The sequence below is a fragment of the Berghia stephanieae genome, chromosome 10 (genome assembly GCF_034508935.2).
Source record: "Berghia stephanieae isolate SIO BIC M18660-M18661 chromosome 10, UCSD_Bste_1.3, whole genome shotgun sequence".
NCBI lineage: Eukaryota > Metazoa > Mollusca > Gastropoda > Nudibranchia > Aeolidiidae > Berghia > Berghia stephanieae.
In genome coordinates, this window is record NC_088369.1 from 37,448,288 (window position 1) to 37,458,287 (window position 10,000).

Sequence of the window (10,000 nt, forward strand, 5' to 3'; positions counted from 1 at the left end):
GGGGGGTGAGGTTTGTTTTGCTTTGGGTTTTTGGTTGGGTTCCTGTTTATTGTTTTTGTTGGAAAATTAAAAATATAATTTTATAATAGTGCTCTAATCTTTTTAACTCCAAGCAAAATTGGAGAATAAGGATGATAAAAAATAATAGTTATAATGATGATAATAAAATAATAATGACTATTTTATTTGGTCAGGTTTCTCCTCCATTTAACACAGTCTACAACACATCTCCCTTCTTATATTATTATTTCTTCTTTTTTAATTATTATTCCTCTTCTTCTTCAGGCGTACCCATCTATGAAACCGTTGGCTGCGTGGACCAGAACTTGGTCTCGCGTGTAGAGCAATTCGCCAAGTGGGCCTCTTTGGCCAGACCACCGTGGGTCTTCTGGGTCTCAGCCTTCACCTTCCCCACCGGATTCCTGACGGCTGTCTTACAGACCTCTGCCAGGCAGAACAGCGTGAGTTGTTGTTTGTTATTGTTGTTGTTCTTCTTGAAGTTGTTTTTTGTTGTAATTGTTATTATTATTGTTGATGTTGTTGTTGTTGTTATTGTTGTTCTTGTTCTTATTATAGTTATTGTTATTGTAATTGTTGTTATTCTTTTTCTTCTTGTTCTTGTAATTGTTGTTGTTCTCGTTGATGTTGTTGTTGGTCTTGTAATTGTTGTTGTTATTGTTATTGTTCGTGTTTTTTTCTTCTTATTGTTGTAGTTATTGTTGTTATGTTGTTGTTGTGGTTGTTGTTGTTCTTGTAATTGTTATTGCTGTTGTTGTTTGTGAATGCACACATTTGAGTTCGTATTTTGCAGTTGTTGGTGCTGTAGTTCTCAATGGTGTCAATTGTCAAAGATGATGATGATGATGATAATGATGACGATGATGAAGATGGTTGTGATGAAAATTGATAATAATAATAATAATAATAATAATAATAATAATAATAATAATAATAATAATAATAATAATAATAATAAAAATAAAAATAATAGTAATCATAATAATACTTTTAATAATAATAATAATAATAATAATAATAATAATAATAATAATAATAATAATAATAATAATAACAATGATAATAATAATAATAAAATGATAAATAATAATAATAACAATGATAATAAATAATAATAATAATAATAATAATAATAATAATAATAATAATAATAAATTAATAGTAATAAAAATAATGATAATAGTAATAAAAATAATGATAATAATAATAATAATAATAATAATAATAATAATAATAATAATAATAATAATAATAATAATAATAAATAATTAATAATAAAAAATGATAATGATGATCATGATAATGATGATGAAGAAGATAATAATACTAATAATTGTAAAAATAATGATAGTCATGATAATAATATCCATGCTGATGATAATGGTAATGTTAACGATGATGATTTTCATCCCATTTTGATTTCGTTCCATCCATTCAGTTGTCCGTCGACTCCCTGTCTTGGGAATTTGTTGTCCAGACTGTTGACGACAGTAATCTCACTGGACCTGCTAAGGTAAGAAAATGTTTACTCTGCTATATTATCTGGAAAAAAACAGGTATCTAAAAATTTTAGCCAGAAAACTCGTCCTTCAAATTTTGATCGATTAAAATTACCCTCATCTTGGGGAAATGCTCTCAAACATGGGACTTTGTGAAAATCCCAGGTTTGAGATATTTTGCAATATTAGGGTCATTTCAATCGATCTATATTGGAAGGACGAGTTTTCTGGCCAAATTTTTAAATACATGTTTTTTTCAGATTAGGATAGTATTTGGCCACACGCATCAGTCACACAGACAATTATTTTTGGGCAAGTCATTTCAAAACGGTGTCATATTGGATGACCCCTGTTGCTTAAAATTTCAATTCTAAACTTTACTTATTTGATTTGAGTTAAAATACAGTGGAATCCTGATAAAGCGAACACCTCCAGACCAGAAAGGTTGGTTGACGTTAAGCAAGGATGACTTTGTCCATTATCAATGGAACACATCTATTAAGACAGAGAACAGAACATTTTTGAGACCAGCAAGTGGCATTGACTTTAAGCAGAAGTTGACTGTAAGAGTGTTGAGATTATGTGGATCCCATGATATCATAAAAAGCGCACCATAAGTTCCATAAAGCGCCGTGTCATTTGGTTTCATGACACACAAAACAACTGGAAACACACAGAAACATGGCAACACATGTATTTTCTGCTTGACTTAGTCTTCGACAGTGCTATCTGTGTAAAAAAAAATATCGTTTATCTTGAAAACAAGTCTTTGAGGGCTTATACGTGTGTGTTGTGTGTGGTGTGTGTTGTGTGTGGTGTGTGTGTGTGCATATATATATAGAATGCAAATTTTCACTCACTATCTAAATCTAAATTGACTTGTAAAAATAATCAACAGGACGGTGTATATGTGAAAGGCCTGTACCTTCAAGGTGCTGGTTGGGACAAGAAGAACGCTGTGCTGGTTGAGGCAAATCCCATGCAACTTGTGTGTGCCATGCCCACCATCCAGTTCAAACCGGTTGAAAACAAGAAGAAAGGAAGCAAAGGTAAGATATGACATGGTGAAAAATGCTCACCCCCCCCCCCCCCCCCCCCCCCCCCTCTAATATGAAAAGAATGCTTGTTTTTTTTCTGAAAAAAAAATGATAAGGAAGTAAGTTGATAGAATGTTGACCCCTTTCAGCCTAATTAATCAAACTACCCATGTAAAGAATAAGATTTTTTTTAACGAAATAATTATAATACTTGCTGTTGTATCTATAAAAAGTTAGGTCTCGACTGTGATTGAATGAATTCATAATTTAGATTGTTCATTTACTGACAAAAAAAAAAGGATAATAAAGAACAGGTTTGGCTCCAAATATATTCTATATTAAAGTAGGGAAACAGATCTATGATAAACAAAGGATTAAAATACAAGGAGAGGGGGGGGGGGGGGGGGGGGGGGTGATACATGCAAGGTTGCTTTGAATGCATAAATCGAGAGTGGTGATTCATAGAATTAGGTAGCAGATAGAGGTAAGACACACATTAAATAAAAATTCTATTTATCGGGTAAAGAAAATGAGATAATTATTTAGAATTTGCATGATTGAGCTGGCCAAATGTCTCCAAGCTACAGGATTGGAAAACGAGGAAAACATGGCTGGCAAAAGGTGACTTCCTGGATAATTGTCTTGATGTTTTGATCAACCTAGGAGCATTTTTGAAAGGATTATTATTTCAAACTCCGTCGAACAAATCCGCCATTTTTTGACTAATTCATTTCACAGCGTGAAATAAATATGTTATTTACATTTAACATATTTATATATATATATCTATATATATAATATATATATATATATATATATATATATATTATATATATATATATATATATATGGATTTATATATTTATATATAGTATATATATATATATATATATTATATATATATATATATATGTATATATATATAAATATATATATTATATATATATATATATATATATATATATATATATATTATATATATATATTAAATATATATATATATATAATATATATATATATATATATTTATATATATATATATATCGTTGATTATATTTTTTTTTCATTAAAAAAATATAGTGCTTTCTGACTTATTTAATTCTTGCCTTGATTTTGAATGTCGTTTTTCTCTGCAGACAAGAAGAAGAGGAAAGATCAAAGTAAAAACTCTGTTATGTTATTTTCAGGGATGGAACCGCTCTCAGTTGTTTGGGACTACTTTTTTTTGGGGGGGGGGGGTTGTTTTTGTCTTTTTGTTCGTTTTTTTTTTTTTTTCGTTGGTTCTTTTAATGTTTTGGTTTCAAACTTGTCTATTTTGATAAGAAAACAATATGTATTGACAGGTTTTCTTAGATTTATAGATCAAAGCCTGATATTAATTAAATCATTTATGAGTGGAACTGACTAAAATCAACAACAACGATTCGTTCATTTGAAACTTCAAAATCATCTGAAATGAAATTTAAGCCAATTTTCTGGTAAATTTGATATTATTCAAATGTGATTTTGTCGAGTAGGTACTCGTTGAGCCATTTCTAGCCATTGTTTATCCAAACTGGTCTATACATTGATAGGAATTTTAAACAAATGCAGGATTTATTTATTTATTTATTTATTTATTTATTTATTTATTTTAATCTGAAGGGTTGGTTCCATCCCAGGTTCATAATTAATTGGTGTTTGGTTGTTTTGACAATGTTGCCTCCGCATGATTATCTATCCGTTCTGATTAGCTGGCACTTAGCGATAAAAGATAAACATCTGAAACGGTGTGTATGTTTCAGTGACAAATAAAGCAGAGGGAAAACTTCTAGAAGAATTAAGAAAGTGTGAAATTGAATGTAAGATTCGATTTAATATACGAAAACAGATAAAATGGACGTTTCGGGTTTCCCCTTTATCAACAAATTACAAATTGATTGATGCTATTCCAATATGATAGATTTTATGATTAAATTATCAATTTATTGTTGTGTTTTATTTGCATTGTAAAGCGCCTCTGAGCACATTGTGGATCTAGGCGCTATATAAATTCATTCATTCAAACAAACAAAAATTCAAAAACAAAACAGGATGAATGAAACACTACAGACGAGTGAGATAATGTGGTAGTGTTCCATTCATCCTTTTTTGTTGATAAAGGGGAAACCCAAAACGTTCATTTTTATGTTTTCGTATATTAAATTGAAGCTTACATTCAATTTTTCACTTCTTTTTTTTTTTATTTCTTCGAGCTTCGAGCAGCAACATTTACACAAGAATAATGAGAGCACACACCAAAAAAAAAAAAAAATAAATAAATAAAAACAGCCTTCTGTAATAGGGAAGGCTTTTTCTAGATCATATTTCTATTTTTTTTCCACTTTTAATCTGCTATGTCTGCCACTATAACATACTCACATTTTCAGGTTTCTATCTCGTACAAGTGTCCAGCTTCTCATCAATTGTTCACTCTAATTAGTTATAAGGCGTGTGCTCACCAATCATATCATTATTAATGTTGACTATGACCGACCAGAGTTTCATTTCGGTTGTGTTTTTTTAAAAACATGTTGAAAGTATTGGATAGATATGCGTAGTGTATGACTTTGGCATGTAGAATTTATTTTCTTTATGATTGGGTGTTTTACAGATATGTAGTCGAAATTGTGTGTGTGTGTGTGTGTGTGTGTGTGTGTGTGTGTGTGTGTGTGTGTGTTTTTTGTTGTTTTTTTTTGTTTTTTGTCTTTTTTTTTTTTGTTTTTTTTTTTTGTATTGGTTTTTGGTTTTTTATTGATTTTTGTTTTGTTTTGTATTTTTAATTAATTAATTTTTTTCGTTTCTTTTTGGTTTATTTCTGTTATATTTTGTATTTTGTCTTATTTGGTTGGGTTTGTTTCTTGTTATTTTGGGGTTGTTTTTTTTAAATTTAAAACATTTCTTAAATGATTTTTTTTTCTTTGATGCTTTTTGCAGTTTTTAAACAGGGTTTTTTTTTTTGGCTTCTGTTTTGTTTTGTTTATTTTTAAAGATATTTTGTGTCTTATTTTTTATTTAATTTATTTTATTTGTTGTTGTCTTGATAGTTGTTTTTTGTTCTTTTGTTTTGTTTTTATTTTGCAAGATCAGGTTAGTTCTTTTGTTGGGTTTTTAGGTCTTTAAGCTATTATTGCTATAGATTTACTTTTACACAGAGTTCAGACAGTTGGTTCAGTTATGAGCATGATTATTTCAATGTTGAGTTGCGAGGTGGTTGATATATTGTGTACGTATCTGTGTCGCTTAGATTTTGATTATATTATAATACATGACAATAATATATAAGTATGGAGCACTTCTTTAGGTATTGATCACTAGTCACATTGTTCTTGGTCTTGGTGCTATGTTATACATTATTAGTGTTATTGTTTACATTTTAATTCTTATCATTCTTATTGTTGTTGTTGTTATTATTATTATTATTATTATTATTATTATTATTATTATTATTATTATTATTATATTTATTATTATTATTATTATTATTATTATTATTATTATTATTATTATTATTATTATTATTATTATTATTTAATTATTATTATTATTATTATTATTATTATTATTATTATTATTATTATATTAGTATTAGTATTTTTTATTGTTATTATTATTATTAATATTATCGTTACTACCACTACTACTACAACAACAACAGCTACATACTACTCCTACCACTACTATTATTATTCAGTGTCTTGCACACATCATATAATATATGTCTCACTGTATTATATAAAGGGTATTATTACGTGTTGCACGTTTTTCAAATCTGATATCGGAACACACGTTATGGGCTTGATTATCATTGGTGTGTAAAAAAAAAAAGGGAGTCTGTGTAGGTTGGAATTCATTTTTCCAATAGATAGTATGAAGTTGACGTCACTCGGGTATTTTTTTATTGCTTTTTGCCATCCGCATGTATGAGTAATTCTCACTAAACTGTATTAACCAGACTATAAACGTTCATGGTTACACACAGTTTTGTGTGTTGGTCCGTTGTACTTCCGGATGGCAATGTTGTGAGCTTCTTAGCCAAGCGCATACTATCTATACATCAAAGAGATCTCATCCATGTTGGTTGTCAGGCTAGTGAACTGATGCACAACATAACAACGTCCATCTTTATGATCATATCTCGTATAACTTTTCAATCACTGTCTTGAGCAACTCTATGTATTTACATTGTCCCGCTTTGTTGCCTTGTACAGTGACCCTCGGTTTCCGACCTGCAGGTTCCTTGTTCGAATCCCTTTGTGAGTGATGCAAAGTTTGGGGGTAGCGTGGCTCAGCGGTTCGATCATTGCTTCGTACCCGAAAGGTACCGAGTTCGATCACCCGCCGCTGCGCTGTGTGGCCTTGAGCAAGTCAACTCGCCTTAGCTCAATTTGCGGCGCTGCACTGCGGCTGACGCCTGGGTTATTCCAGTCTTCCCTTGGAATAGGCCCTAGAGACAAATTTCCCCTATGGGATGAATAAAGGGAATTTTATTTTATTTATTTTTATTAGTCCTTGGTAAAGGCTCTTTACTCACATTCTCTCACCGTACTCTTGTGTAAAATGAGTACCTGGCTGGTTGGTAACAGCGTTGTGTGTCATAAAAATATTGTAATAACACCTTACAGACGCCTTTGTCTTTCCTACATGTGTTGTGTTACTGTTAACTTGGGACACTCTCTAAAGCGCTTTGAGCACATTTAGTGGATATTGTGCCCTCTAAAAGCTTCCTTTTTTTCTACACTTCAAAATTGTTTGGTATGAAGCTACGTAAAGATATTATTTATAAGTCTGATAAAGAATGCAAGTTGTTATTGCCTTATTTAGCCTGGTTGTAGTTGGAGAATAGTTTACGTTGTTTTGGTGGGATTTCCATTACAACAACGGGGCCATAACAATTTGGGTTATCAGACCTGTAAGTAAGTACACGTTGATATGGCAGGAAATATTCTCCTGTGGCAATCGACGATTAAATAATGTACATTTTAATGATGTTCTGCATCCTCTTTTTTTTTTCATCTTGTTTTCATTTCTATGTCGCACCCTGAGTCCTTACTCAGTTATGATTCTAAAATTAAACGAATAATATAGGGCTTTTTTTTCTTCATTAAGTGACAGATTTTGAGTTGGAAAGTTATTAATACTAAGGAAAGAGTGAAAATGGAGAGGTTTCGTATTGGAACAAAACATGTTTTGTTCCCATACGAAGCCTCTCCATTTTCACTCTTTCGTTAGTATTTTCACGATCACCGGCTTCAGGCAGCCCCTACCATTTTCTAAAGTTATTAATAGCATTTTGATTTAATTTTTTTTTTTTCATTTCAAACATATTGTTTTTGAAAATTGTCATTTATAGCACACATTGAAACTGTGATAGATCGAGCATTACTTAAATGGATCTGATTCAATTTTGCATTGTGTCAGATTTTTTTTTTGTATGTGGCTCCCTGTTACCCCAGCAACGATTGGGTAGCTAGTAGCGGCTCTTGCGGTATGACAATTGCTTTCAGTTCAGAATGTCCTGGGTTCGAGCCTCGCTCAGCGCACAGTTGAGTCCTTGGAAAAGGCTCTTTACTCATATTCTCTCACCGTACTCAGGTGTAAAATGAGTACCTGGCCGTAAACAGCGTTGCCTCTGTCCAAAAAATATTTACTATTGCCTTACATTGTCCTAAATGTTAAATGTTGCTGCTGGACAGGGACCCCTTGTAAAGCACTTTGAGCATGTTTAGTGGATATTGCGCTGTATAAAAGCTTTTTTTAGCTGGATATGATATCTTCTACATGAATTATATTTTTAGCATTTAAATCACCCTAAAATAGTACCTGTTTCATTCAATGGGTCATTCTTAATTTATACAGTCCCTCTGTATTCCATGTTATATTACATATCTTTTCTGACACCTTGATAACATTTTGGCACCATTTAATTTTTTTTTTTTGTCTTTGTCTCCCCCCACCCAGGTATGTACACGGCCCCTTGCTACTACTACCCCAACAGGGCCGGGGTCAGCGGAAGGCCCAGCTTTGTGGTCGCTGTGGACCTCAAGTCGGGCGAGAAGTCGCAGGACCACTGGGTGAAGAGAGGATGTGCTTTGCTCATGAGCTTGGATTACTAAGTCAAACTCAACCAGGATTTACTACGTGGACACAGTTTACATATCACACCCCCCCCCCCCCCCACCCATTTTCCCAGGTGCTTTTCTTAAAGCTTATATTATAGATGTAGCCCAATTAGCTCCTCTTCCTTCCCCCCCCCCCCCCTCCCCACCCTCCCTTTTTACCCACTTCAACTGTCTCCGCATACTTAGGCTTATTATGACGTGCTCTGCTAAGTACACAAAAAAAAAAAACAGTGACGACTGCAATGTGACGGAACACGATTTACGACTGCAATGTGAGGGGCCAAGCTTTAAGATGACGGGACACGATTTACGACTGCAATGTGACGGGACAAGCTTTACGATGATTGACGGGACACGATTTATGACTGCAATGTGAGGGGACAAGCTTTATGATGATGACGGGACACGATTCACGATTTGCAATGTGACGGGACAAGCTTTACGATGATTGACGGGACACGATTTATGACTGCAATGTAGGCACTTTAGATGACGGGAACGATTCACTGCATTGAGGCAATTACGATGACGGGACACGATTTATGACTGCAATGTGACGGGACAAGCTTTACGATGACGGGACACGATTTACGACTGCAATGTGAGGGGCCAAGCTTTACGATGACGGGAAACGATTTACGACTGCAGTGTGACGAGACAAGCTTTACGATGACGGGACACGATTTACGACTCCAATGTGAGGGGACAAGCTTTACGATGACGGGACACGATGTACGACTGCAATGTGACGGGACACGCTAATCAATTTCAGAAATTTTTGCCAAAATTAATTCTTGTAAGCTTTTTTTATTTCTTCCGGATTTTTTTAAAAGCATAATCACAAGCGATATTATATTTAATTTTGTTAGGTGTGATCATGTGGAAAATAGAACAGTATTTTCATTTATTTTCAATCAAGATCTGTGATAAACGTTTGTTTTCAGATATCACCCAAAGTTATATTTTTAGTTTTTATTTTTATACAGAATTATCTTTAATGAATATGATAAAGTATTCTACATTTCCAGCATTAAATTGTCTTTTTTTTATTTTTATAGGAAATTATTTTATATGCTATGAATTTTTAGTTTTCCCTGTGATTTTATTTTAATAATTAATTTTGTATTTTAAATAGAATTTTTATATAAAATATAAATTATTTGTAAAAAAACATATATCAACGAAACAACCTTAAGCAATGCGATACTGAAAACAAACAATTTTGATATATATTTTTGTACATAATGTGTTTTATTTATTTTTTAATTTTTTTTTATAATTGAAAAGTTTATACATTTTTCAAAAT

At 32.2% G+C, this 10,000-nt stretch overlaps 1 protein-coding gene across 1 annotated transcript in view; it reads left to right on the top strand.

Annotated features, from left to right (window-relative positions):
* The window catches only part of LOC144981073 (dynein axonemal heavy chain 2-like), a 136,025-nt gene extending 127,203 nt beyond the window's left edge, over nucleotides 1-8,822 (top strand). Inside the window, 1 exon segment of the mRNA XM_078929186.1 lies at nucleotides 8,534-8,822. Within this exon segment, the coding sequence (XP_078785312.1) occupies nucleotides 8,534-8,688 (155 nt within the window). The 3' untranslated portion in view covers nucleotides 8,689-8,822.
* The last annotated feature ends 1,178 nt before the right edge of the window (nucleotides 8,823-10,000 follow it).